The sequence below is a fragment of the Anser brachyrhynchus genome (assembly GCF_964034855.1).
Source record: "Anser brachyrhynchus genome assembly, chromosome: 11".
Classification (NCBI taxonomy): domain Eukaryota; kingdom Metazoa; phylum Chordata; class Aves; order Anseriformes; family Anatidae; genus Anser; species Anser brachyrhynchus.
In genome coordinates, this window is record NC_137706.1 from 9,210,724 (window position 1) to 9,238,623 (window position 27,900).

Sequence of the window (27,900 nt, forward strand, 5' to 3'; positions counted from 1 at the left end):
CATGGCTGTTCACTGTCTTGCACGCAGCCTCAGCCTATTGTGCACACACCAAATGTGCTGCAGAGGATGGAGATGCATCTTTGGGGATGCAGGCAAAACTCTCTGTTTGGCTAACAACCCTTAGGAGAATATCCGCCTCTGCTTGTAGCCCTTCTTCTGGTCTGTCCCAAATTGCCTCTAACCCTGAAGGTTTCCCCCTTACAGAGCCCTAGCCCCATATGTTCCAATATCATCTCTACGCTGTGGTTACTAAATCAGAGGAGCCTGCTAGTTACGCAGCAGCTCCTCTTTTTAATCCTTGTCTGTCTGATTACCATGGAGGGGAATAAAAAGCCCTGGCAACACATGGTCATGCTCAGAGGATTTGCATAGTATATTAAGGTTTGCTAAGATCTCATTCCTGTCCTGACATTTACAGAAACTGTGGCTGGTGAGGCTCCTTTCCATCTTCCCTCTTTCAGATTAAACGTGAACTTCTAAATCTGCCAGGAGGAGCGAGGGGAGGGCTGGGGAATGCAGCCGTCTCGCGCTGACCTCGCCTCATTACCGCCATCGGGAACGTGGAGCTGGGCCAGCGACAGGAGTGATGGATGTCCGTGCGGGTCAAAACCCCCGTGGGAGGGGAGCTGGCGTGCCAGGCTCTGAAAGTAAGATGCTGTTGGCTCCATGGGATTTGCAAAATCCTCCACAAATGAGGCAATTAATGCTTGGAATAATGTCACCACCCCTTTTGTTGAGGGTGGGCGGGAGAGGCTGGCAGCCTGTTGCACCTTTCCATGCTGAGGTCAAGGCAGTGACTGGGGAAGGCAACGCCAGCTCGGGAGATGAGCACTGTGCTCTCAGGACCTGCTCTACACAGTGGGAAAAGGAACCCCAAGAGAGATCCAGCAGCTGGTGGAGATGCTCATTTCTGCACGGATAGGACTTCTGTAGAGTTTGCTGCTTCTCCCGGGGAAGCAGAGACCCATGGAGCAGCTGTGGGTCTTTGTGCTTTTTTTCCTGGGCTGGGACAGGGAGTTGACAGGCTTGGTGTGTGCTGTAGTTCATCACCTCAAACGTGTCCCTCACTTCCCCACTACAGTCGTGCTTTTCCTGCCATCCTGCAGCAGGTAGCGACAAGGCAGGGTGCTGTCATTTGGGCAGCAGCTGGGGCCGGGCTCAGCTGCCCTGTTGGTGCTGGAGCCCCTCTGCCTGGTGGAGACCCATGTAGCTCCCAGGAGCATGTTAAAGGCTGGGCTGGGAACGTGCAGCTTGGCCCACGGGCTGGAGCCTCCCCTTTCTGCTGGCAGGCAGGCTAAAATAGGAGTCGAAATGCTCAGTGCTCCTGGAAAGAAAAATAAACTCCCAGGCAAGCGCCAAGTGCAGCAACCATTTTGGCACGAGTACCATCTCGCAGGGAGCAGGGATGACAGTCTCAGGGTCGATGGGAACATCCATAAGTGGAAGCAGCCCCAGCCCAGGTTATCTGCTCCCACAGCCCCTGGCAGCAGACAGGCGCTGGCTGTGTGGCCGGAGGCACCCTGCCCACGGCGAGCACCTCGCCTCCTCCCCATGATGTCTCTTTGCCACTCTCTGAGTGTAAGCGCACGCACATCCTACAGCTCTGACGTTATTCTCCTCTGGTTGGTGTGAAAGGACTCAAAAATGTCCATGTTAGGGTTTTTGTATTTTGGGAGTCGGATAGAAAATCTCTTCATGGTCAGTGATGAGCAGCTTATGGGAAACATGAACAACACTTCCAGGAATTCTTCTTATTGCTGCCTGTGTTTAAAATCTAAAGTTAGAAGGAGAAGGGGTGAAAAAATAGAGTTTGGTAGGCTGAATTCCAGTCGAGTGCTATGAGACAGTCTGCGCAGCTCTCCCTGTATGGCTGCAGAGCTCAGAGCGTACAAGTGGGCTTGGGCAGTCTGGCTGGGTGTAGATCTGATTCGGAGCAAGCTCCCGCTCCCCTGCCAAGAAGCTGCTGATACTCTCAAAGGGATCAGTCTTTCCTGGAGCCCAGAAAGAAGTGGCAAGTGCACCCAGAGGCCAACCTGCCATGGGCATCCCCATGGGCATCCCTGCGGGGTGCAACCTCTGCTGCTGTTTGCAGAGAGCGCCCTGGGGATTTGCTCCTGGGCACCCTGATGGAGCTGGAGGACTTTGTGCCACCCGCAGCCACCGCTGCTGTCCTGCTGCAGACAGCCTGCCCGGCATGGCAGCTGTGTCAATGTGGGTGCTACGAGATCAGTGCCTGATCCTGGCCGCTGGGTGTTTTCCGTAAGCCTTGTGCTGCTGCCTGCAGGGCTCTGCCCGGCCGGGTCTGTTGGCAGAAGCTGTGCCTGAGGCTGGGAAGGGAGAGCTGCAGCTCCCCGTGATCGATGGCAAGAGGGACAGATTGCCTGAGCAGGGAATAAATCTTGTGGGCTGGGTGATATAACAAAGCACTTGACCTTTGCCCTGGTGGTTTATTTTGTAATCGGTGCCCAGCGATTGATTTATGGGATAATCAATCTCTCCCTCTCTCCCTTGCTCTGGCCTTGCCGCTCCCCACACTGTGGTCCTTGCTTCTGAGCGATGACTCTGGGTTACAAACGGCACCCAGGGATGTGACCACATGCCTCTGCCCCCTTCTCTCAGAAGGGGCTGCGCTATTTACAGCCTTATCTGCCCCATAAGTATTTGTTAGGTAGCTCTCATCCCTCTTGCACGGGCAGTCCTCTCCACCTTGCCAATCTGCAGTGCTCCTGCCCAGATAGTTGGCTTCCCAGTGCCTCCGTTTTCAAGTCCTGCAACAAATTGTCCTGAATGAAAGGCTTTCATGCCTCGTGATGGATTTGCCTTATGTCAAGTTGGGCTGTGAGCACTCTTGCTCTCCCCAGGGATGCTCTGCGGTGGGAAGCTGTGGCCAGAGCAGGAAAGCTCGTGCAGGGGTGCAGTTCATCCCCAGGACATGCACGTCTGCTGCATGCTCACGGCATGGCTGCTGAGCTCCAGGGCTTTGGGCGACCACGAGCTGCTCAGTAAGACAGGAGTAACCTCCTCTCTGGTGACGATATGCAATTTTTCACCTTCTGTTATTTCCCCTTCATTCTTTTGTACTGGCTTGTGCCTTCCCCATCAGTGCTACCCTGCCTGACAGCTGGATGTGGATGGGGTCAGCCGAGGGGGAAAGGACCCTGGGTGCCTTGGGACGGGGCTAGCACGGGTGGGGGCTGCCTCCTTCTTTGCTGCTGGGTAAATCTGTTCTTGCTGGGCCCTGGTTCCCCTGTGCTCCCTGCCTGGGAGGCTGCTGGGAACCCTGCTGCTCTGCTAGCTGCTGTGTCACCAAGGCTGCCCGAGCGATCGATAGAGACCTTGGAGGGATCTCATAAATACGATACTATAAGGAGTGAGAAAAGAACAAGTGAGGGAGTTCAGCTGTGGTGGAGAGCAGGTTCATCCGGTCAGAGAGAGCCCGAGGAAGGCGTTTAAGTGCCAGTTCCAGCTGGAGGCAAGCAAATGAGGAAAGGTCTGAATCTCACCAGGCTGTGCTAGGAGGGAGGCACCATGGCAAGGCCCTAGGTTCCTGGGGGCTCTGGAAACTACTCCCCTGCTTTAACAGCATTAAACCCGGGCCTGGATTTCTGTCAGAGGCCCATCCTAGCAGTGCCCTCTTACCAAGACCTACGTGTCTCCTACACATCCGTCATGAGGATATGATATCACGCACCTTGCTGTGGGCAGCCATGGTGAAATGGTGGCACCAGGGGTGCTGTCTGCTTTGATGGGGACCCACAGGATGGTCTGAGGGGAAAGAAATGATAGAAAAAAACTGCTCTGAGCAGGAGGCTGCTGGGCAGGCAGAGCCCAAACCCCACAGTGCATAGGGCACAGCTCCACAGCAGGGGGATGGTGTATTTTTGGGGTGATACTGCATGCAATATGGGGCTGGGTTGACCAGGCTTCAGTCCCAGAGGTCCTTCCTAGTGTCAGCACCTCAGATCCTTTTCTTTCTTGCGGGGATTCTTTCCTTACATCTATTCCAAACTTGCCCTTCTCTTATTTAAGGCCATTCCTTCCTGTAATACATCATCCTTGGTCAGCCTTAAAGGTTGGTGAACCCTGAGGGAAGAACAGAAAGAGTTATAACGTCTGAGGGACTAAAGGTTTGATTTGGATGCAACCACATTTATTCAGCAGCAAATTACATCTTCAATCAAACCAATGCAAATCAGGCTCACACTTCAGTCTATTTGTTTGGGCTTAGTGAGTGCAAGGGGATTCATTATTTCTTGTTTTTCCTTCCATTCTGCAAAGTCGCAGTGCGCATGTACAGAGTTGCACACTCGAGTCTGTAATAACCCTTTCCCCCCCCCCAAAGTGTTGTGCTGTAGGGAATAGGTATGGGATGGTCTCTGGATGTGGGTTACCCCCGTGTCCCTCAGGAAAGCAGCAGGGAAGCAGAGATTTCTGCCAAGGGTGGCACTGTGCAAAGGAGGCAAAGGGCACCTCGGAGCTGCAATTAGAGCTCGGTGAATAATTCAGGTTTTCAATGGGGTGTCTGAAGTAGAACAGCTGAAAACAAATATATCTGGGAGACTGATGGTGATCCCTTTCCCCTCTCACACACCCTGAGGACGAAACAAACCATGAAAATCCATTTTGTTTGTTTGGGGTCATTTCATTTTGCTTCTTTGTGCGTGCTGGCTGATTTCCTGGGTGAAAAGTGTTTGGTTTCATAAATGGTGAGGAAAAAGACTTTTTTTTCCTAAAGTTCACATCTGACTTTGACATGTATGTCTCTGTATGTCTTCTTGATATGAAGCCTGAGTTTTGGGGGAGAGGGGGGAAGGTAAATCTCTTTTATGAACAATTTCTCCCACCTTAGTCCCAGTCTGCGCTGGACATCTGCATGTCAGTCCATACCTGACCCTGCTAGGAAGCCCCCGTGAGCCCTTCTACTGCACCTCATGCCCTACAAGAGGGTCGGGGACCCGTCCATGCGCCACATCATGCCATGGACAGAGCTGTCCCGTGCTGCAGCTGTACCGATTTGGAGCATGCAGGCTCCCGGCATGCAGGGCAGCAATGTGGCCCAGACATGAAAGCAGCAGTCTGATTTCCCCCAGGGAGAGGGAGGCTTCTTCCCTTGTCCTCATCCTTTGTTTCGGGAATGGCTGTGGCAGTACTTGCTGAGGAGAACCCACTTGTGAGCTTTTGCCTTTCATCTGCTCCAACGTGGCAAAGCAGTGGGGAGGTGAGCGGGTGCACACCACATCCTGCAGCACTCCTCTGCTGCCCTTTGCACACTGAGGCCCTGATCCTGCACAGGCTTGGACATGGGCTCAATTTCGTGCACTGCCAAGTTCAGTAAAACTTGGCCAGTAAAGCTCACGAAGTCTTTGCAAGGTCTGAACTTAACAGTTGTGAGCCCTTCGAGGCTGGAAGTGTCTTTACGCTGTATGTGTGTTGCATGGGGTTTTGTTCCTGCAGCCTTCTGTTACCCCTGCTTACCAGGTCCAATCTGAATTCCCTGCACAGGGCATTTTGAGCTGGAAAAAGCTCAAAGCACCTCTGAAAAAGGCAAGAAAAATTTCAGTGTTGAGGACACTGAATGGTGAGTGCAGAGGAGGGGCACAGCAGAAATTCCTCTCTTCCTAGAAAGCTGGTCTCAGCCTGAATTTTGGTGCCACAAAAACGTTGGAGAATTTGGTGCACTGGCCTGGGATTTTTTTTTTTGTCTTTTATAACTCTTGAATTGGATCAAAGAGTTTTGTCTTTTTTTATGGATCCGGAGTTGTACACTATGTTATTTGAAAGGGGCACGTGGCCCGTGGCCTTGTGGGTTGCCCAGGTCCCTGGACACATTCCTCTTCACCAGGCACTTTGCTCACTTTAAGCCCAAATTTATCTCTGTCCCAAGCAGTCCAGGAGTTGTTTCACTTAACTTTTGTAAGTTCTCAGCCCTGTAAATATTTCATTGTAAAACTGAAGTTCCGGGCAGTGTTGTACTGAGGAAACTGATTCCACCTTATTTCAGGCTGCTCTGTTTGCTGCTGCCCACGTTGTTTTCTGGAGGCCGGGCCCCTTCCTGGTGGGCAGCTGCTGCTGGTGCTGGGATTTCTGAGCCGGTGTTCAGGGCTTTGTCCCCGATGCCTCTCACACGGCTGGCCCACGGGAGGCTTGGCTGACCTTGTGAGGACTGTAGTCACTTTTTGCTTGCTCCATGACTCCCTACCTCTTTCCCCTTCAATCTTTCTCCTTTCCCTTGGCTCTTCCCTTCACAGAAAGGACGACTTTTCGTCCCTTCTACCTTGCACACCGTCAGCTCTCCCCACCCCACTTTTTCCCCCAGCTACACAAACCTGCTGCCGATGGCTGCCCAGCTCATCTCCCCTGCTTCCAGCACAGGCCTGGCCCCCTGCCCCACGGTTCCGCTGCTGGTAAGCTCTTCAGGGCCGCAGCCCCAAATGTCCAGAGTATTTCCCTCCTCCCGGTCTCCTGTCCCACCGGCCTCTTGGAGACCTGTCCTCCCTTGGCAACCCAGATTGTCTCTCCTGGTTTCCTGCCTACTGATTCTCTTGCTGTGCCTGTCTGAAGAGCCTCACCATCATGCCAGACACTTGGGCTCAGGAAGGGCTCCCCAGAGCCCCCACTCGGATGCCTTCACCGTCCTCCTATTCCCGTTCTGCCCGGCAGCCGTGGATCTCCTTCCATGCCCGGCGGGGGTACTGAGGGTTGCCCCCGGGCCCATCTCAGCGGTGCCTGTGGCCAGGACGCCTCCGCCACGCACTGCGGCCTGCTCCTGGCGCGGCGCCTTCCCCCTGCGTCGGGTTGCTAAGGGACTGCTGGAGCTCCTCCGGAGTGTCATCGTCTCACGGCTCACTTCCTGCAACATCCTCTTCTCCAGCCTTGACAAATGCAATCTTCTCCCACTTCTGCTTATTTAGAGCTCTGCCGTGAGGATCATTTTCCTCGCCTGTCATTTTTCTTGTGTCACCCATGCTTTCCTCGCTGTTGCTGGTTCCTGCTGGCAAGCAGCAGTTACCTGTCCCCGCTCTCTGGGCCTTTCACAGCTCCCCCCCGTTAACCCCGGAGTCCCTCTCCACACACGGTGTCTCGCCGCCAGTCAGCCGCCGGTGACAACCAGCGCTCGCTGTGTCTTCAGGCGTGCAGCTCCTAGAGACGCCCTGCGAGAGATGTCTGTCCCGCTGTTGTGTTTTATGGGAGTGCTTGTGAATTCGAGCTGAATTTGGCAGGCAGGGTGGGAATGTGCCTGGGTACCGGAGAAGTTCCTTCTCCAGCAGCCCCGCAGAGAGGCCGGCTTTGCCCCAGCGTGGTGCCGACACAGGCCTGCTCCATCACACCTGGCCTCCTTCCTGGCCTGGGGACCTTCCTGCCCCGATTCTGGACAGTCTCAAGCCCCGCTAGGGGCTGAGGGACACACTCTACCTCCTGGGCTAATCCAGGGCACAGCCGGGGGCGCAGTGCCCAGGTGAAGCATGTGGGCCCCGGTCCACACCACGAATGCAGGAGGGAGATAAAAACGCATCAATGCCTTCACCTACCCTTATGGATTTTTCCCCCATGTTTTTTCAGCATTCATTTTTATTTATGTAAGGTTAAAGTCAGTCCAATTTGGAAATCAGCTTGTCTGAGGAGCTCCCCTCAGATCTTATTAGCCTCACGTACTATTTCTATTCATTTTTGCTAATACCATTCACCAGGCTGGCTGTGGTGGTAGTAACCCTCTCTGTGCCAGTCCATGGTGGCCGTGAGCCCGGTGGCTGTGGGGCAGCTGTGAGAGCAGCAGGATATGTCCATGCAGCTCCTGGCTTTCCCACTTCTTCCAGCAGTGGGGAGGGGGCACTTGCTGGCATCCACCTCCCCATAGCCCCCCTCGCTGTGCCCAGCATCCCCTCCGCACCTCTTGCTTTGGGCATGGGGGGCATCTCTACCTGCCTGTGCTGGAAATCGGTGGCTGGTTTGGGCAGAGAACAGTTAAGAAATGATTGGGCTCTCCTTGTAATTAGAGAAATTCCTGGAAGAAGAAGAAAAAAAATCCATTGAGGGCTTTTAAGCGAGAGATAGGATGCCTGAGTCAGGAAGTCCTTCAGCCGCAGATTGCTGGCGGCTGGAAGCGCGTCCTGGGGAGGTATCAGTGCACGCTTGGCCTGCCTTTACACCCGTCCCCTGGTGCCGGCTGCTGGCCCCTGCCAGTGAGGATATTGGCAGGGTGAGCCTTCGCCTGGGAGCTGCCAGGCTGCGCTTCCCTTCCACAGGCGTTGTTTCAGGAACCCCAGCCCACAACACCCAGTGGAGCTGATGGCAGGGGGAAGGAGTTAAGGTGCAGGTCGGGAGTCGGCCCCAGGGGGAGAGGTGGTGGCCACCAGCGTGGGGACGTGACCCTTTGTGCCATCAGCACAGCGAGCATCTCCCGAAGTGCCCGGCACACGGTCACGGCCATCCCGTCTCTCCCCTCCCTTCGATTATTTATTGAAGTGGTTTGATGCTGGGTGACTGTAATTAAAAGAAGAAAAATACACACAATAAAATGATTTCTAAAATGGCAACGTGCTGGATGCAGCGAAGCAAGGAATGTATTAAATATTTATTGCCACTGGTCTGCTGGGGGAAAAAAAATAGAATTATTTAGCCAGGGAAAAAACATTTTAATTATTTAATTTGAGAGGAAGCCTCCCCCACAGCCCTCCTTAGTACTGAGCCCCAGACAAATGTTGGCATAATGTAAGGTTTGATTAAAATCTGAATGGGACAAAGGCCTGGAGATTGAAACATGGGATGAGGAGCCGTGCGGTTGCCATCCAAGCCTGAGGTGCCCCTGCCTTGCCACAGCAGATGGGATCTGTGGGATGCTGGATCTCACAGGGGGCACTTTGCCTCTCGGGGGTTCTGGGTTGCAGCAGTGCAATGCAACGAGTCCTCCTCTGGCAAGGTGGTGGAGGAGAGAGCGGAATTGCATTGGTGCAAGTGGGCTTGTCCTCTGTTAGCCCATCCTGTTGCAGCTGTAGGGCTTTGTCCAGGGAGGGATCCAGGTGAGGGATCACAGGATCACAGGGATCACAGAGGCTGAAGAGATGCTCTGTTTGTGGTCTGTGGCCTGGCGAGAAGGCTGAGCTATGCAGGAGGTGCCTTTCACCTTGGAAGAAGATCAGTGACACCTAAAGACATCAGAAGTTGACAAAAGGGTGCGGCGTTTCAGAAGCAGAGGGTGGTTCGTGCTTGGCAGCAGTTAGCCAGGGCTCTGCTTTACCCGTGGGAGCCTGGGCTCTGTCGAGGACTTGCTGGGTGCGTCGATACTTGTAGGAAATGGCAGCAAATTACCACAGCCCTGTCTGCAGCTGCAGCTCTCTGGGTGTGCGGGTTGCTCTGAAGAGCTCTGCTAGGCTCACCCAGATCAGCCACGGGGCTGTCCGAACCCCTGTGTCTCGTGGCACTACACCCTGTGCGCACGATCCTTCTGCTGAGAGCCTCCCCACTCCACACTGGGGCAGGCGTCCCTGGTGGCTGGGGCTGAGGATCCTCCAGCCACGTATCAAAGATCCAGCCGAAGCGTGGGGTCTGGCAGCAGCTGATTGTTTTCTGCGAGAGGAGGGGCTGCGATTTTTTCCCGTGTCTCCGGATTGACAGTCTCTCATTATTAGCCCCCTGGAAGCAGGCGCTTTGACTGAAAGAGCCATCCCAGCCTGCGCTGTAACAATCAAAGCGGCTCAAGAATAAACATGGCTTGGCAAAAATAAACACAAATTGCAATGCTTGCTGTGAACAGCGATATCCAAGGGAGCAAACATCAAATGAAGGATTATCCCTGTTTGCAAGGAAGCTCTTCTAGCAAGAGATTGAATAAGGACCAGCTGCAGCCCAGAGCAAAGGGGGCTACCAGGAGAACCTGCTCGTGCCATCAGGAGCACTCCTCTTTGAAGCTTGCATGGTCTCCTGTAGGCAGTGTCTGGTTCTGCTTTACATTCTCTGTTGGCTGCTCAAGCCCCTGAGCTCTTCACAGCTCCCTTCAGCTTGCAGACAAAAAAACCACAAAAATACACAAGGAGAGGAACTGTGTAGGAGGGAGTAGAGAGGCTGGGGAGAGCCTTCCCCGAGGCTGGCAGGGAGGGGTGTTTTGGCCAGGTATGGGACCAGGCTGGGGTGGCTGCCAGCAGAAACGCTGAGCTCCTACGTGAGCTGAAGGAAGGCCACATCATCCAAGTCCCGTGGGAAGTCTTGGGGTAAAAGTTCCAAAGGCGGCTCTCAACCGGCGGCTGTCCCCTTGCTGCCGTGGGGAGCGAGCACGAGCAAGCCTTCCTCCCCAAAGCCTTGCGGAGAGGGAGCTCGCTTGACATAAATCAGACTGGGAGGCGCAGAGGTTCCATAAACAAGCTTATTTTCTGAAGCCAGGTCCCATTATGTTATCTGTCACTTTATTGGGGTTTCTGAGCCATTTATTTTTATGTATATACATCGGAGCTGGTGAGCCAGCGTTGGCCTGAGAGTATAAAGCTGACAAGACACGGTAGCGGCGTGTGAAACCTGTCAGCAAAGCAGCCGCCTGTGAAATGAACACAAGAGCCGACTCCGAGGCTTTTATTTACGGGGATCTTGGGCAGCACGTGCCGGAGCGGGGGGTCCTGGCACCCCCGTGGTGCTGACCCGCTGCCAGCGGGCTTGAGCATGGGCTCGAGGCAGCTAGAAGCGAGATTTTCTTCCTAAGGAGCATCTTGAAGTGTGGAAATAACTTTTGGCCAGCATAACCTATGTAAAGAGGCACATTTTCTTGGTATGGAAGGGAATGAAAAGAGTTTTTAAACACCTTGCTTTCCACTGTTGGTCTTGGTTCTGTTCATTTTTAGGCTTTGGTTTTCCTTCTTGTGTCTTTAAGGTAGAGTCAGTATAAGAATTTGGTCTGAAATGGGAAAATCAGAGTTTCCCTATCTGAAAAATGCAGGGCTTTTAAATGCTTTTGAAACTTTTTTTTTTTTTTTTCGGTTATTTTACCCTCAAAGCAACATTTTGCCAAACTCAATAGTCTTTACAGAAGCCCAAATGAAGAATAGTTTCTGTCATATTCCAGGGGGAAAATATTTTGATCAGCATTTTTTCGTCTTAGTCGCAGCAAACATTTAGGATGCTAGATAGTTTCATGGGTCATTGAAAGCCCTAACAAGTCGTGTATATTGTTATCAGAGTGACGGTACAAACACAGACCCTGCTTTTGACGCTGTGCTGACTTCTCTGTATTCCTCTGTTGTAGCTCAGAGCGGATGTTGCTGTCGTGGTCTGGTCCTTCGGTGGGAGAAAAACACCTCTGCTGCTTTGAAAAGGCGACTCCTGGAGCCTGTGGCTGGTCATGCTGCATGTCGAGGTTGGTGCTCCCTGGCTACTCTTTGCAAATTGTGAGCCCAGATGAATGCATTTGGGCATCCTGCGCCTGTCCTTTCCATCTCATTGACACCCTGGCCGAGCCTGGCACATGGCATTTTCATGGTAGAGAGCAGCGTGGCTATGTGCCACGCCAGCCCGGGCTGCCTTTCAACAACCGGAGATGAATTTTATGGCTTGTACTTGGCAGGGAAGGGGTCAGCAGAAAATGCTGTGCTGCATGCCAGCTCCACTGCTGGAAGGGAAACAGGGCCATGCAGGGCTGGTCCTGCATGAGGGTGTCTCTGACGTGTAAACCCTTTCTTCTGCACACTCTGGCAGCAGAGCTGCTTTCCCCAAGCACCCCACTGGTGTTGAAGCGTTCTTCGTGCTGAGGCTGCTGCCAAAGTGTGGTTCTGCCCAGGTCGAAAGCCACGCAGCCATGTGCAGCTAGACTTGGGAAGAGTGCAGGAGCTAGAAAACAGGTTGGAACCAGCTATTTTGGGACACACCTGTGTGTGGGGGTGGATGTGCTGTTTGACAGGAGTAATAACTAGCAGTTTAATCCAGACTCCCACCCTGCCTTCGTGCTTCATGAGCAATAGCAATGTGTCATCTTCCCAGAACCATTCAAGAAAACTCATCTGGAGCGGCTGCGTGTCTCGTGGGTGCCCCTGGAGAGCTGGAGGCCATGGACTAGGTGGCGGTTTTTTCCCTCAAAGCAGCAAGCCCTGACCCATCAGTAGGAAGTTTCCCAATGCTGCTCTGCTGCTGGCTTGAAAGTCAGAGGTATTATTTTAATCCTCAGCTTTCTTTCTGATTTGGGTGAAGGACACGTTTCCTTCCCTGGCTTGTCTCACAAGCTCTTTCCCCAGCACACCCCATGTCAGCCTGCTGCAGGAAGGGCCTTTCCTCCCTTCTCTCCTAGGAGTGCAAGCAGGCAGCTCTGCCTGATTGATCTGCTGCCTTCCAGCCTGGATCATTCCTCTGCAGGTCTGTCTCTCACCTGCCTGGGCACTGCTAAATCTTCCTTGGAAGGAACAGCTATTTGTCAAGTAAAATCAGAAGGTTTGAGCCTCATGATCCCCAAGGCCACTTAGCAGGGCTCTGGCTGTCTCTGGACACCTGTTTTTCTGCAGCAGAGTGGTACAAGTTACAATTAAGGCTGTGAAGCTTCTCTGGAAAGAGAGCTGCCTTCATCCTGCTCGATGTCGGTGCCACTGCTGTGAGCCCTCGTAGCGAGCACTGAATGCATTTTGCCCCCCCCGCACCTTAGAAAGGTGCAATGTGCCCCAGGTTTGCCCTTCGTGGAGCGACGTCTGTGGTCCACGTGCTGTCACCTCCTTCCTTTGTGCTGCTCTGCACCAAGCCACTTATTGACTAGAAGCATAATTGTGCTGCATCATGTCTAATTGGTTTGCTCTGTCGCTCTCCATTTGCTTTCTCCGTCAGCACCCTCCCCGCTCCCTCCCTGAATGCACGGAGCTGTGAGCGTGAGCAGGGCACGAGGCCACCGTCCTGATTGCTGGAGAAAAAAAAAAAAAAAAAGGCACCCGACTTCCTTCTTTCTTCTCCTAAATTCAAATGACAAGAAACAGAGGAAAACAATTTTGCAAACCCTTGGCGGAGGGCCAGCTCTGATAAAGAGCCGTAATTAATCTCCCCAGCTTTATTAGAATATCATTACAATTAACTCAGCAATCTTGTGTTGATCAAAGCCATTGTTCCCCACAGAGCAGAGGAAGCCAGTTGTGAGTGTGTGAGCCTGGATTGTGCCGTGGATGCAAGCACCTAGAGCCGGCTCCTTCCTGCCAGCTGAGCGTTGCCTGCTGTACTGCTGGCAGCATGAGGACTGGTGGAGGTGGCCCACGATGTGGCCCCCGGGCCCGTGTCCTGCCACTTGCAGCTCTGATTTTTTTCAGCAGCTCGTTTCTTGGTGAACTTACGTGGCCTAGATCCCTTGTGGGCACTGGGTACGTTCCTGATGTAGATGCTTTTGGGTCCAGCCTTTTCAGCAGTGGGTTTATTCCTTTGTGTGTGCTCACACGGATCTTCCCGTGCCTGCTTCCTCGTCTCAGCTGGCAATACGGCTGCTGCTGCAGTAATCCAGCCAACAGCAGCAGAGCGGTAAAGACACCAGGGGAAACATTTGTGGAAGCCACATTGTAAAGAAAGGAGAGTTGTCAAAACGAAGCTTCATGAGCTCTCCAGTTAAATAGCCCAAGATGTGTGCTATAGAAAAGCAGGGAAAATGAGCACTGTTAAACTACCCCTTTCCCCCTTTCCAAACTGTTCTCTTAATATCGGGCATTTATCTGTAATTTAAGCCTGTGATTAGTTTTATCAAAAAGATAGTTCTGAGGCAGAGATCTTAGAAATGATTAGGTGTGTGTTTGGAGACAAGCACAGCCACAGTTGCACTGCAGGATGAAGATGTAGCTGCTGGCTTTCTTGAGCATCCGTCTGTGGGGGCCTTGTGCCAGAAGGGATCTCTGGGTTGTACACATCTCGAAACGCACTCTGGTCTTTCAGGGCACTTCTCAGCCCCCTTTGAAGGTGCTGGGTCCTCTTAGATGCAGGTCACGGGGCGAGACAGTTTGTTCGTCTGGGGTGATCTGACACCTGGGGCTCTGACAAAGCTTTCTGGCTCACTGACAGCTCTGGGTGCATGGACCTGCAGACACCTGGGACACGAAGACATTTTGCAGTTTTGCCTCAAGAGCAACCCATCAGGCTCGCTGCGGAGCGGGATGAAGAGCCTGCGGCTTCTTTCTGATCTGCTCCTGCCTCTTTCTGCCTGGTAGCAGCTCTCTGCCAGGCTGGAGCCATGCCCAGGAATTCTCTTCGTGCGGAACCAAGGAGGAGATCTGTTTGCTCCAAGGCAAACAGCCTGGCCCTGCCCAACGTAAGAGCAGGATTGTACAGGTGGAGGTGTTATCCCTAGGAGGGTTATTAGGGTTATTCCGTATTGCCTGGGCCTTCCCTCTGCCATAGGCACCTGGATTTAGGGTGATCAGGGCTGGATTAGGAAGAATAAAATAAAATTTAAAAAAAAGACAACAACCAAAGCCATAAAGGCCAGGAAACCTCTGATGGCATGGGGTTTTGTTTTCACGTGTCGTCTCCAGGTCCTTTGCTGCTCTGTCCCTAAGCTGAGAACTTGTCCTTTCCCACTTTGTCTGCCAGCACCCCTCACCATCGGTGGTGGCAGGAGGGGTGGGCTGGGGACAGGAGGAGACGCTCAGCATCGACTTGGGGCCCATCGAGAAGTCATTGCTGAGTCCAGGAGGACACAGTGCATGCCTCGGCCGGGCTCAGAGGGAGCAAGAGCTGGGGAGGCATTTTTGAAGAGATTAAAGCGATCCCTCTGCATGCCCCATCCTGCCTCCCCCAGGAGGCAACAGGCACCATTCCTCCACCAGTGGCTGGGGACATTACTCAGGTCTCTGAGTGAGGCGCAGGGGCTGAGTGTCAGGTTGTTATTAAATATCATCACCGAGTGACAAAACTGTGCAGAGCACTTCAGGCACAGACAGGGGCTGGAGGAGGGATCGCTCGCAGCGTGCGGTGAAGGTCGGAGGCTCCTCATTCTGTGCTTCCTCCTGCTCGTCTTCCAGGCACGGCTTTCCAGGACACCCTGGGGGTCCCTTGGGGTCTGCAACATGCCCAAGCATGGGTCCCCAAGCTGGCCTGTGCATGAGGCAAAAAGAGGGTCTGTGCAGCCCCCAGATCCTCTCCTCTCAGCCTATTTAAGAGCTCCAGGAGCAGGCTCCCACCCCGTCGCAGTAGTGCTGCAGAGGGAAGAGGCTCCTGTAGCATCTCTTCTACCCAGCGGAGGCAACTGGAAAAGTTCTGCAAACAAATGTCGGTGCCTGGGCAGCAGCAGAGCTCTGAGGAGGAGCTGGCTTTAGGGGCAGGAGCACAAGCTATAAACAGAAAGCACGTGTGTATAAGGGGTGAGAGGGAGGCAGAGGCACCTCTGGTGAACAGGCCCGGACTGGGAGCTGAGCGCTGTAATCATCTGCTTGGAGCACTCACTGGCCATCAGCAGAGTGGAGAGACACTTCCCCGTGTTTATTTAAGGCGAGATGCCCTAGTTTTGTGCTTTCAGCGGAGTCCCTAATTATCCCTCGGTCTTTGTAGTGAGCTAATTGGTTTTGCAGCACTCCAGGCTGATAGGCTTGGGAAGCACAGGCTGGAGGGACGAGGAGGAAGAGGAGGAGGAGGAGGAGAGAGCCGGTGGGAGATGGCGGGCTGGCTGGGAGCAGGGCAGGGTTTGGTGAGCTGTTGGATGGTGCCCTGGGAAGGACGATGGAGGAGGGCAGAGCCACAATGCTGTGTCGGTTGCTGGGGTCCCGCACGGTGCACGCAGGGGAGGACAGCGACTGCTGCCCAGTGGGGACAGAAATCCCCTAACCAGTTATATGGCTGCTTCCCTGGGCAGCTCCCTGTGCTGGGGACCTGCTAACTCCTGGGCTTGCAGAACCAGCAGCGTTTTCTGACTGTCCCAGCTCTTTTCCAGCTTAGTGGTGACTCCAGGGAGCCCTGCCAGGGGAGGCCAGCCTGGTCCCCGCCATGTGGAGCAGCTGGTCCCCGAGCTGGGTGCTTGCCTATTCTATATTCTATATTCTGTATTCCGTATTCCATATTCCATATTCCATATTCCATATTCCGACCTAAGCTGGTTCTTTCCAAGATAAGGTACCGTGCCCTGATAACCAATGTCACTTCGCACAGTCCGTGGTGCTCCTGCACACACAGTGTGCTCTGATCTGTGTGTGCGGACGCCTTGTTGCTCTCTGCCATGCAAAACCATCCAGGCTGGGCTCCAGAGCCCACGCTCCTCCACCTGGGCCATGAGCCTGAGGAGCACAAAGCTCCCACTTCTGTCCTTGCTGTCACTGGGAAGCTCCCCGTGGCCACCAAGTGCAGCGTGTGTGACAACTCCAAAGTGCCCAGGTGGCAGCAGATTTATTAGGGTATTATCCTACTAGTGCTGCAAATGGTGTCATCTGTCTTCTAAACTTTGCACTTTATTTCAGGGAGAGAATTTAGTATATCCAGGTAATACGCTGTAGTTTTAGCATATGATAAAGCCCTGCTGGGAAGTGTAGTTTTATTGATTTTGTTATTAAAGTGCCACTGGAATAAATTAGCTCATTTGAATGAAATGTCTTATTACCTGGATTATAACAGGCACGTGATGAGATCTCTGGAGAGGCTGGTCACAGGGAGCTGAGGCAGAGCACCTGACGGGGACCCACGGCTGCCACCCTGCTTTAGGTCCCCCCAGAGCCCCCAGCTCCTGCCCAAAGCCACCGAGAAACTCAGCTGGCAAACCTCAGGAGGAGAACAATCTGCAGCTGGTCGCAGTGGCGGGGACGCTGTGTTTTAGTTGAGGTTTGTATTGCTTCTCCGATCCTCTGCTCAGGTGAGAGCATTGTTTTAAAGGGAACAAGGAAAAATCTCTGTTATGGGGCAGTATTTCTTTAGTACCACGAGTAATGGGGGTGGATTGGGAAATGAACCGTTCCCCATTACACCAGGACCTAACTGCACAGCCCGTGCTTTCCAGTTAAAATTTGATTGCCTCGAATTCTGAGGATTATGGAAAATAAGAAAAAGGCCTAGTAAAATTTATGGCTCTTAATCATAAACCGATAGAATTGCAGTAAATCTATCATAAGCATGCAGATGTGGATGCAGAAGAGGGAAGCAATAGGCTTGCCTGTTCCGGGGGGGGGGGGTGAGGAGCTGCAGCACCCACAGCAGGGCTGGCTGGGCGGGGAGCGGGGCTGCCCCCCACCATCTCCTCCGGGGTGCTCAGCCCACTTCTCCTCCGTGTCCCGCAGGGCCCTGGTGTCCCCGACCTCACTGCAAAGGGGTGGCAGGGCTGGAGGCACGGGGGGGAGCGAGTGGGGGTGAAGTGGGAACAGGGGGCAAGGGAGGGATGGTAGGGGGTAAGGGGATGGAAAGGGGGAAAGCAGAAAAAGGGGCCAAAGCTGGAGGTTTTTTCCTCCTCCCCTCCGTGCCGCTGGCTGGGCAGGGAGCAGGATGGGTCCTGCCGAGGGGATGCGGGAGGCAGAGGTCTGGGGGAGGATGCTTGCAGGGAGCACATGTGGTGGGAGAGGAGAACGTCTGGCAGAGGGAAATGGCAGGAGTGAGACACGCACAGAAGGCAGAAGGTATTTTATTTTAAAAAAAAAAGCGATAAGAAATAAAAAAGGAGAGAGTAAAGAACTGACTCTGAAGAAGAGATAAGAGAGGAGGGTAGTTAGTGGGAGAAGGAGCAAAAATAAGTGATAAGGCCTGATGGAAAGGGGAAGGCAGCAAGCAGCGGCGAGGAAGCCAGGGAGGCAAAGGGCTCGTGCCTGGGGCCGGGTGACGATGGCGAGAGCCCTGGGGAGCATCAGCAGCTCCGGAGAGAGCTGGGCACCGGTCCTGGTGGGGAGGGAAGTGCCAGGAGCCGGCTGGTGCCCTCAGGGTGGGAAGTGTCTGTCCCCTTGTCCCCAGCCCAGCTGCATCCCACCACAGTGCCCATCGTGAGGCTCCCGGTGTTGGGAGCAGAGGAGGGAAGGCACCTTTCACAAGCTACCTCCCCTCCATGCCCTAAACACATCTCCTCCTGATTCTTTTTAAGCTGTTTCATAAAGCACTTTGTATTTCTCCTTATTAAAAGACAAAAAAGACTGAAAAATGCTGCCTGACTCCAACACGCAGCCCATGGTTACCTGAAGAGCCGTGGTGAAAGTGAGCCCCTGCTCTCTCATCCCTGATTAAACTGCAACAGAAACACACTGTAAATTTCAGCAAAGAGGAGAAAGAGAGTTTATTCTTTTTTTTTTTTTTTTTTTTAATAGCCATGAAAATTGCTGAGCCGAGATGCTGGCCACTCTAAGATGCTTTTCTTCTGCTCCATCCATTTGCTTTAATCACATGGTGAATGAAAAAAAAAAGAAAAAAAAATCCAGTTCACAAAGCATCGAAGATTTAAAAAAAAATGACCGCAGGTAACAAACTGTGTGCAGGCGACAGTGCCGCGGAGCAGCGGGCAAACTCGCTAATGAGGGACTTTGAGGTGTAGCTCGGGCGCCTTTCTCCAGGGCAGGGAGCAGGGACGGAGGGGCTGGGGGTGCACATGGGTCGGGCGGTGCGTGGCAGGGCCCTGGGGCTTTGCAGGGATGTGCGGAGGGTGGGCTTGCCTTGGGAGCCCTCCGTGTGATGCACGGAGTGGGCACGGGCAGGGGGCTCGTGGCAGTGGCTTGCACGGGGGAAGGAAGGCTTGTGGCGTGCGTGTGTTGGGTGTTGGGTGTCCAGGAAGGGGCTGAGGGCTGGGAGAAATGGTGTGGTAGCGCAGCCGAGCCCTTTTGCACAAAGAAAGAATTTCTCTCTTTTTTAAAGCTTCTTTTTAACAGTGAAAGACTTGGTTCCTCCCTTTGATTGCTGGGATACTGCTGTATGCTGCAAATACCTTGTTGGACTTGGATATTACTGCGTGTTTTTTTTTTTAATCTGTGTGTGTTGAATTAGCTCTTTTAATTACAGCATTAAAAAAGGATAACTGGAGTCAATTAAAAAGCTCTTCCAGGCTGCCAGTGTTAATAGCTGTCCAGGAACACAGAGACCCCCCTCCACCTCTCTGCCGTCTGCTGAACCGCTGAGTGAGTTATTGTCAGTCCTGGCAGCAGAGCTCAAGCAGAGATTTCTGCACCTCGTATGTGGCTGGGCACAGCTTGCTCGGCTGTGCTCGGCTTGGCATCGTCCTCTGCAGGGCTGAGGCTTTGCTACAGCCTGGCCCCGCGTCCCCTCCTCTCCTAGGACAGCGCCGCTCCGAAATCGAATGGGATCTGCATCTCGGACGGGGCCTGCAGCTTGTGAGTTGTTATTTGTGGTTTCGTATCGAGCTCGCTGAAAATGATGGTTAAACACAGGTGGGAGGGGAGGCTGGCAAGGAGGCTTTTTCCTTTGGCTCTTTTTAAAAGCAAAGCAAAAGGCTTCAAAAAGTGTTCGGCTTCAAAATTGCAAAGGAAGGATGGGTTGGAGAGGAGGAACTAAGAAATCAAGCGTCTGAAACCTGCTGTGGAGAAAGCAATGCAAAATGTTTTGTTTCAAGGTGAATGGAAAGCTGAAACCAGCAGAAAATCCCCCCCCTCCCCATGAGCACAGATGTTTCGGGTTGGTTTTTCTAGATTAGCACATTGCTGGAAGAAAAGAAAATCCATTCTTTTCTCTGTCGGCGCTCCAGGTTGCTGTCGCTTATTTTTATCATGTTGTAGTGACTTTGATCTCTGAAGACTCCTTAAGTGCTTTACAAATCAAGCATGCAAATCTGGGCTCATCCACCTCTGAGATGCCGCCACGGCCAGGGCATCCTGCCGGTGTGGTGCCACGCTTCTGAAAACCTCCAGCACCCCGTGCACCTGTGTCACGGGGACATTTTGTGCTTCCAACGCAGCCAGGAACTGGTGCGAAGGCCACTGGGCTGTGCTGGGGTCCCTGAGTGGTGCCAGCCCTGCTCCTCCCATGCAAAGGAGGTGGCTTTTGCCCCGCCCTGCACCCGAACTTCTGGGAAATTGCCACAAACCGACCAGGAGCAGCTGAGCTGGTTTGATGAAACGGGTTTTATTTTCAAAGCTTGACTTGAAACACCTCTTTCCCCATCATACTCTCTCTATATCACTCTCTCCCCGTGTGTTTGCCCTTCTGACTGGCAATGCCACCAGGGCCCCCCCCACTTCTTTTCCAGGCAATGCAGATCTGCCAACACCGAGCACCAGAGCTGAGCGAAGGGAGGTCGCTCCCAGGACCAGACACCGTGGTGATGGGCACCCTGGGGCTAGCACCGGGGCAGGCAGCGCGATGGCAGCCTGTACCTCCTCCCTGCTGCAGCCCTGGGCCCGTTCTCCTCTGGCTTGGGCAGCGTGGATGTGTGTGCATTTATATATGCATGTAATGAAGCTAAATTCCCTCTGGGGAGTACCGAGGGGGCCAGGGCACTGCCTGCTTGTGCTGCAAGGTTTGAGGGCTGAGCTCACCACAGAGGTGGTCGTTTGGGGAATCGGCTGGAAAAATACAGCTAGTCCTCAGGAAAAGTCCTCATCTCGTAGCGAGATGGCTGGGAAGTACCTCCGAGGCGACAGCGTCGGAGGGCAGGAACGGAGTACTCGCCAGTGATACAGAGCTGGACAGATCAAGAAGTCAAGATTTTGCATTCCAACTATCTATAGGAAATAGGGTTTTTTTATTATTTCAAGTTTTCATAAAAATCCATAATTATTGAAATCAAAGTTACAGAAGAAAGTTTGTAACTTTTTATTGATTTTATTTCTTTTTTTTTTTTCTTTCTTCCCCCCCTGTTGTTTTTCCCTCTTGGAGTTATATCTGACACCAGAGTCCATCAGACAAAGTCTTTACAAACACAGGAGTCCTGAAGATATCGGCTGAATGTTTTCCTGGTATAAAGAAGAAGAGGAGGAGAAAGAGGTGGTGACAGTGCGGGTGCAGTGGGTTTGGACTGGGACAGAGGACGTTGTGAAGGAGAGAGGTCGGTATGTTTGTAGCAATGTTTTTTTAATTATTTTTTTATTTGTCCATACGTTCTTTTTTAAAAAAAAAATTATTTGCAAATTGTTGCCTGGTTAAATCATTTTCATATTGAACTTGCGCGGTGCATCGGCAGAGCTGATGCCCGCGTCGGACTTGCGTGGCACGTACTCAATTTCAATGTTGTGCTTGGTGTTGCCTTTTCCCCGGCTCCACAAGAAGAGGAGCACCAGACAGAAGAGCACGACGCCCAGGAAAGAAATGAAGCCCATGGTGGTGGCGATGATGAGAGTCTTGATGTCAAAGGGGAAAGGCACGGTGGCACGTGTGCTGTTGGCATCGCTCTCGTTGGGCTGGTTGGAGATGAACGCGAAGGTCTTGTTGGGTTGGTGGGGCCAGTCTGGGGAGTAGCTGCGCACGTGCAGGTGGGCCAGCATGGTGTCGTTGCCACCCGCGTTGCTGGCGATGCATAGGTAGGTGCCATTGTCCTGGATCTGGGCATAGCGCACCTCCAGCGTGCCATCAGGGAAGACAGTGAGCCGCCCGTTGGTTTTGGTAGAGATGAGGTGCTTCCGGGGGGAGAGCCACATGATGGTGGGCGGTGGGTCCCCATCTGCCCGACAGACAAAATGGACCGTGTGGCCTTCGTCCACGAAGATCTGCTGAGGTTTACGGTCTCGTATCCGGGCTCGGCGGCAGGTGAAGTAGTTGGGCAGGAGGACGTCAGGGAAGTCTTTGAACTCCTTGCCCTGGACGAACTCGGGGGTGGAGCAGGTGGGCTGCTGCTTGTTGAAGTTCAATCTCCATCGCCGTCGGAAAACCCAAAGCAGCCGACAGTCGCAGGCCAAAGGATTGTTGTCGAGGATGAGCGTCTCCAGGTTGCCCACTGAGTGGAAGGCTGACTCCTCCAGGGTGGTCAGCAAGTTCCCCGACACGTTCAGGATGCGCAGGTAGTTGAGGCCGCGGAAGGCAAAGGGCTCGACTGTGGTGAGCTGCCCTCCCACCAGCTGGATCTCCTGGAGCCTCAGCAGGTCGTGGAGCATGGAGCCCTCGATGGTGACAATGGGGTTGTAGGAGAGGTTCAGGAACCGGAGGTAAACCAAGTGCCTCACCGACACGTACGGGATGGACGTCAGGTTGCAGTGGGTGATGGACAAGGAGGTCAAGTTCAACCCATACAGGCAGTTGGACGTCATGGTATCCAGGTAGGGCCAGTGGGAGATCTCGAGGACCTTAAGCCGGTACAGCCTCTTGAAGGAGTAATCCCGGATGGCGTTGATGTTCAGGTGGCGCAGCCGCAGCACAATCAAGCCGTGCAGGTGAGACAGGGCCTCTGTGGGGATGGAGGTCAGGTTGCATTTCTCCAGGGTCAGCTGCTCCAGACTGTTGAGGCCGCTGAAGGCCCGGTGGGAGATGTAGACAAGGTCGTTGTCCCCCACCTCCAAAGACTTCAGGTTGTACAAGTCCTGGAACATATAGTCCAGGAGGATCACAATTTTGTTCTCACTAATGTCTAGCTTGGTAAGGTTGCTGAGTCCAGTAAATACCCCCAAGGGGATCAGCTTGAGTCTGTTACTCCTGAGCCCCAGCGTCCTGAGGTTGAAGAGGTTGTTGAAAGCCCCAGGTTCAATGGCACTGATAATGTTCTCGTTTAGCTCCAGCTCCTCCAGGTGAGGGTAGTTGGCAAATTCATCCTGGTTGAGGGTCTTGATGCGGTTCTTGCCCAAGTCCAGCAGCCTGGTCTCGGTTGGGATCCCCTCGGGGACGACCATGAATCGCTTCCTGTGGCACAGGACAGCACGCTCCTGGGCAGAGCACTCGCAGCGCGGCGGGCAGCCTGTGGCAGAACCGGACAGGATGGATCCCAGCATCAGGAGGAGAATTGGCTGCCAGCAGGCCAGGATTGGGCTGCGCATACTCGCCTCCCCAGCTACCATCCTATCTCTCACCTGCAGGCAACGGGAGAGAAAGAGCAAAGCTGGATGTGAGCGAACGGTCAGCAGAAGCATGGCAAAAGGTGCTAGAGCCAACATCACCTACCACCTGATGAGACCAGACCTCTGGAGGCACTTGACCCTGGTATTTCAACAGATTCACAAACGTGCGATGAGATGGGGTGACAGGCCTGCGGGGGGGGGAACTCCGCAGGGCGGGCAGCGGACCCTCCTGTTTCCACTTCAAAAATAAAAATGAACCAAAAAAGCCACCCAAACCCTAACGTGCCATAGTGAGCCAAGGGGGGATGTGACCAAGTGCAGGACTCGTGCACCCTGTCAACATGTATACGAAAAGGGGATCTCAGGTCACAGTAAGTGGGCACGTGAAGTGTGCCCCTAATATGGGGCCGCCTCACACCACACCTTGGGGCTCTGGGCACGCTTTGTGCACCCCTATATAAGGGGCTGTCGTGTGCCACACCCCTAGACTCTAACACTTTTCTCCCTCAAAGAAATCAATGTTTCTTTGCAAGGTGCCAGGAGCAAAGATGTTGGAAAGGCCATAAAGGTTTCCGTGCACACGATGTTGGAACCCCCCAGCCCTTGGCACACTGGGCGGCTGCAGAGCTGAGTACGAAATGCAAAGGGGCTGCTGCGACCATCGTGGTGCCTCCCGGCCTGGGGCTGGGGCTGGGACACGCCGGGGGCAGTGCTAGGGAGGGTGGCAGCACCGCTGGCACTCAGCGAAGGGCAGCTGGGTGCGCGTGGAGGTGCTGCCGGGCTCCTGCGAGGAGGTCACCCCTGGCCAGCGCGGTGCTGGCGGCTCAGCTGCGCTCCCACAGCCTGCCCTGGCCGCTGTGTCTCAGAAACCAATTCCCGCTGCTCACGGCCGTGCTGAGAAAGCCATCAAAGAAAGCAAAACAACTGCTTGCAAAACAAAATACAGGCCACGGGGCTTAATTACACCCGGCTGCAAAGACTTGAGCTCGTCGGGCTGCCAGGCAGCTGGCCTTATCTGGGTGCGCTTTGCTGAAATCTCACCTCTGCCCTCGGGTGCAGCCGGGCATGGGGCCCTGCTGGGCACAGGGGAGCACGGGGCCCTGCTGCAGCCCCCCACCCGCCCCAGCACGACTCCCCCCCTCCTGGATCTGCCCCAGGCCAACTTGTGCCTCCCCCCCGCGCAGGGTGCAGGGCGCAGTGCACGTAAATCAGCGTGGCTGCTTGGCCAACGGGTGATTTACACCAGGTCTGAACCCGCTCCTAAATCCCCCGCACGCTGCTCTGGCTGGGTGGCACCAAACAGATGCGCCGTGCCGAGCCGTGCCCGAAGCACTGCGGGCCTGGCTGCCGCCGGGATGGCAATGCCAGTGGATGCCGGGCAAGCAGCTGATGAACGAAGTGCAATCGTCAGGTTGTTAACGACTAGACAAACCCACCTGCACAGAATTAAAGTCTAGACACCCTTCACATGTTAGTAGTTCTCAGCTAAATTTAAATCTGTGATAAATGCAGTCCCTGACAAAAGCAGCTGAAATCTTAACGGCCAGAGTCAGTAAGAGCTGGGGGAGAAAGACAAGGAATAAATTCTGAAAAATTCTGGGCCAAGGAGAGCTTTGAAGCCCTCCTGTCTCCCGCTGGGCATTCCAGAGGCCTCAAGGTGAGGTGGCTGGCAAGAGGTGCCCATCTAAAAACGACTGATAAATCGCTGGTGTTTGGTGGCCAGGCTCACTCAGCAGCACCAGATGGGCTCAGACCAGGGCAGGGCTGGCCGGGGCGAGGAGGGCCCCAGCTGCTCTGAGTGGGTTCGGGCACGTTCACGAGGCCAATTCTGGGGCAAGGGCTTGGTGTCGGTGGGGAGGAGAAGTCCATGGCTGCCTGCGGGGTACAGGGAGGTGGGGGAGACGGAGCCTCAGCAGGGGCTTTGCGAAATGTGAAGCCTCCCACATTTGCTCTGAGGCAGACCATGAACCCTGCCTGCCCTTGGAGCTGCTGAGCCCCCCCCGCTCCCAGGTGCCAGCCCTGGTCAGGATCAGGCCTGACGGCTGTGATACACAGGCCAGGACAAGCCGGGGAGTGCTGCAGCCCTCTGGCATGAATGTGGCTCTCATTTCTCACATTAAAAAAAAAAAAAAAAAAGAATCGATAAGAAAGGAGCAGCTGCCGGCCTCACTGGTGTTAGGTAACGACTGGATCAGTGCAAACCAAAGGAAAAACTGTGCCCAGATCCATGGCAGTGGGTGCTCACCCTCACCACCCTGCTGCCTGTGGATGAGAGCTCCAAATTCTGCACGAGGGGAGCAGATGGGCGCACCGGGGCCGCGCTGCCTCGGTGCCACACGTGGCAGGACCCACTGGGAAGAGGCAATGCTGTTCTGGGCCCCCGCCTGCAAACGCAGCCAAACCAAGGCTGATGCCGGAGGGAGCCCAGGAGAGCACCGGGGCTTGCCCCTGAGGCTGCAGGGTCCCTCCTGCCCCGAGGGGCTGGCAGTGCCCTCCGCTATCCCCAGGCTGCCCCCTGCTCGCCACCCTGCAGGGTGCCCGGTGCTCCGCCACGGTGACGGCAAGCGAGCGGCAAAAATCCCCGCGTCAGCGCTAACCCCACCTGGCCTCCATAAATTACCACGCGGGAGACGTTCACCCTTGAACCAGATGCTTTCGAGAGCATCGGACGACCGCAGGCGATTGAGGACGAGGCAAGACAAATCCCCAGGGCCCCGCGGGGCTCTCAGGGGCAGAGCTGGGCCGGGAGGGGAACATGCGCCCACCCTGCCCGAGCCATGGTGCCGTGGGGTGGTCCCGGCACCGCTCCGGGATGCTGCATGGGCATGGTACGGGCATGGCCGGGCACGGGCTCACCCCGTCTCTGTACCACTGGCTTTCCAGAAAGCCTTAGAGCCGGTGCTCGCCTCTAAGCCGCTCCAGCTAAATCAAATTTTATTGAACTTGACTACATTTTAGAGATAAAGACTCCAGGTTTACAAATAAATATTTAACAACCTTTCCTGCTGCTAAAAGAGTTGCTTATCCAGACCCCGGGCTCTGCACTAAGTGTTCCTGTAGCTATCTGCAAAGCAGCAAAACAAAGGGAGAGGCTTTAATTTGCCAAACACGTTCGTGCCTATTTCCGCCTCGCTCCATCATTCCCTCTGCGTCCAGCGTGCATTTGCAGGCCTTTTTCCTTTCTCTCTCCCTCCTCCCCACCCTTCCCGCTCCCTCCTCCTGCTCTTGCCCCACTCAGCACAGGTACTGGCACCAGCCGCACCCCTCACGGTGCCGGGAAGGCCGGGGATGGAAGCAGGGCCAGACCCACAGCACCAGGGGGTGGTTTCCCTCTCCCTACACATAGGCAAAAAGGAACCAGTGGGAGACCCTAAAGCAAGCCCCAAGCAGGCAGAGCATGGTGCTGAGCCTGGGGGCTCCCCTGTCCTGCTGGCTTAGGGACCCTACCAGGCTCCCTGTAGCTCTGTGCCCCTTCCCTTCGATCCTGGAGGCTGCCAGGATTCGGGCAGAGCTTGCCCCAGGACATGGCAGCGATGGGAAGCTGCCTTCATTAGGGGACGGCTTGTTAACAAAGGGCATGGAGGCGGTGCCCATGTCCCGGCCTGACCCAGCTCCTCCAGGGGCAGCACAAAGCGCTGGGAGAGGGGTGGCGAGCAGGGCAGGGGCTGAACGGCCGCGTGCAGGGCCCCTCGTCCTGGGGGGGACGCGAGCACGGGCACGGTGCTCGGCCTGCCCAAGTATCTGCTGTCAGCTGCTCCCAGACGGAGCCTGGAATAGGTGTGCTGCAACCTGATCTGCTGCGGCAGTTGCTCCGAGGCTGTAAATGAGCACCAAGAAGTATTCAAGATGCAAATCCCCTTCCGGCACTCACACAGCCTGGCTGGCACCGCGCGCCCGTGGCACCCAGCCTGTGGGACGGCCACACAAAGGAGGGCCCTTACGGCGATGGCTCTTCCACCCAAAATGCAGCTCCTCCACCCAAAATTCAGGGGCCGCAGTACCACGGGGGGTATGAGGTGAGGGACTCATCAATCCAAAGGGCAGAAAAGCCGGGGATGCCCAGGGAAGGCAGAGGTGGAGAAGAGCCCTGCGGTGGGCTGAGGGGCCAAGGGGGTGGTTTTGCCCCAGCCAGCTGCTGGTCCAGGGATCTGCTTGACTCCACAGATGCGAATGCTTGGGGGACAAATGGCAATGGCCCAGAGCCAACCTGGGGAAAGGTTTTTCAGGCCTGTTACTGGAGCAGGGCGGTGGGAAGGAGATCCCAGGCGTCTCTGCAGGACGCCGAAGCCCCAGGCAGATTTTGCTGAGGCTGTCTCGCTGCAATCGCAGCCGTGCCAGAGCCGCTCACCCCCACTCACCCCTTTGCTCCCTCATTTTTAAAGGCTTTTTTTCTCTCTCTTTGGCTGCCCATGCTTCAGTGACCCATCAGCAAAGAAAACATCCTGACAAGGGATCAATAAGTAATTGCGAAGGCAGCTGTAGACGTCTGGGGGTGCAAAGCCCTGAGCTAGCAGGAGATAAATGAGGACGGGAAGGGTGCAGAGCTCCAGGGAGCTCGGGCTGTGAGCCAGCCACGCTCCCCTGCTCGCGGGCTGCTCGTTCAAGGTTTCCCATGCCAGGCAAGTGCCGGAGCGCTGTGTTTGCTGGGGGAGCATCTCCTGAGGGTCAGCCTTCGGTCTCCTGCTCTGCATGTTTCAGCCTGGGTCGGCAGGAGGATGGTGCGTGGCTGCGACTGGCTGGGAATGACATGCAGCAGCTGGCTGAATGGGGCTTCTTTTTTTTGTTTTATTTCAGCAAAACTCCTCACTGAGAGGCCGGTCTCTGCGGATATCAGGTCACCAGGGTGTTTTGGGGCTCAACTGAAGGCAGCCAGCTCAGTGAGCACCTGAGTGGCGAGTGAGCACGGGGCAGAGGGGATCCAGTGCAGCACGAGTGTCTCCGTGGGTGTTCTTTCATCCCTGCACGTAGCTGTGGAAGAAGGATGGAAAAAGGGCAGCCTTTTCCTAGGACTATGGAAACTGGAGAGGTGAAGGAAAGGTCTACCAAGAGAGCATCTTCTGGGACAGGTGCCAGGGTCACGGTGACA

The 27,900-nt window shown here is 54.5% G+C and overlaps 2 protein-coding genes across 5 annotated transcripts in view; one reads left to right on the plus strand and one right to left on the minus strand.

Annotated features, from left to right (window-relative positions):
• Positions 1–22,831, plus strand: part of LOC308176131 (uncharacterized protein) — a 132,299-nt gene extending 109,468 nt beyond the window's left edge. Inside the window, exons 9-13 of the mRNA XM_080551438.1 lie at positions 11,228–11,338; positions 11,959–12,123; positions 12,263–14,239; positions 16,531–16,765; positions 18,195–22,831. Coding sequence (XP_080407564.1) covers positions 11,228–11,338; positions 11,959–12,034 — 187 coding nt within the window. The 3' untranslated portion in view covers positions 12,035–12,123; positions 12,263–14,239; positions 16,531–16,765; positions 18,195–22,831. The remainder of the gene's footprint in view (positions 1–11,227; positions 11,339–11,958; positions 12,124–12,262; positions 14,240–16,530; positions 16,766–18,194) is intronic.
• The window catches only part of LINGO1 (leucine rich repeat and Ig domain containing 1), a 136,226-nt gene continuing 128,864 nt past the window's right edge, over positions 20,539–27,900 (minus strand). For all 4 annotated transcript variants that reach the window (XM_080551432.1, XM_080551429.1, XM_080551431.1 and 1 more), the window contains one exon: positions 20,539–22,826. In XM_080551432.1, the coding sequence (XP_080407558.1) occupies positions 20,973–22,814 (1,842 nt within the window). In that variant the 5' untranslated portion in view covers positions 22,815–22,826 and the 3' untranslated portion in view covers positions 20,539–20,972. The remainder of the gene's footprint in view (positions 22,827–27,900) is intronic.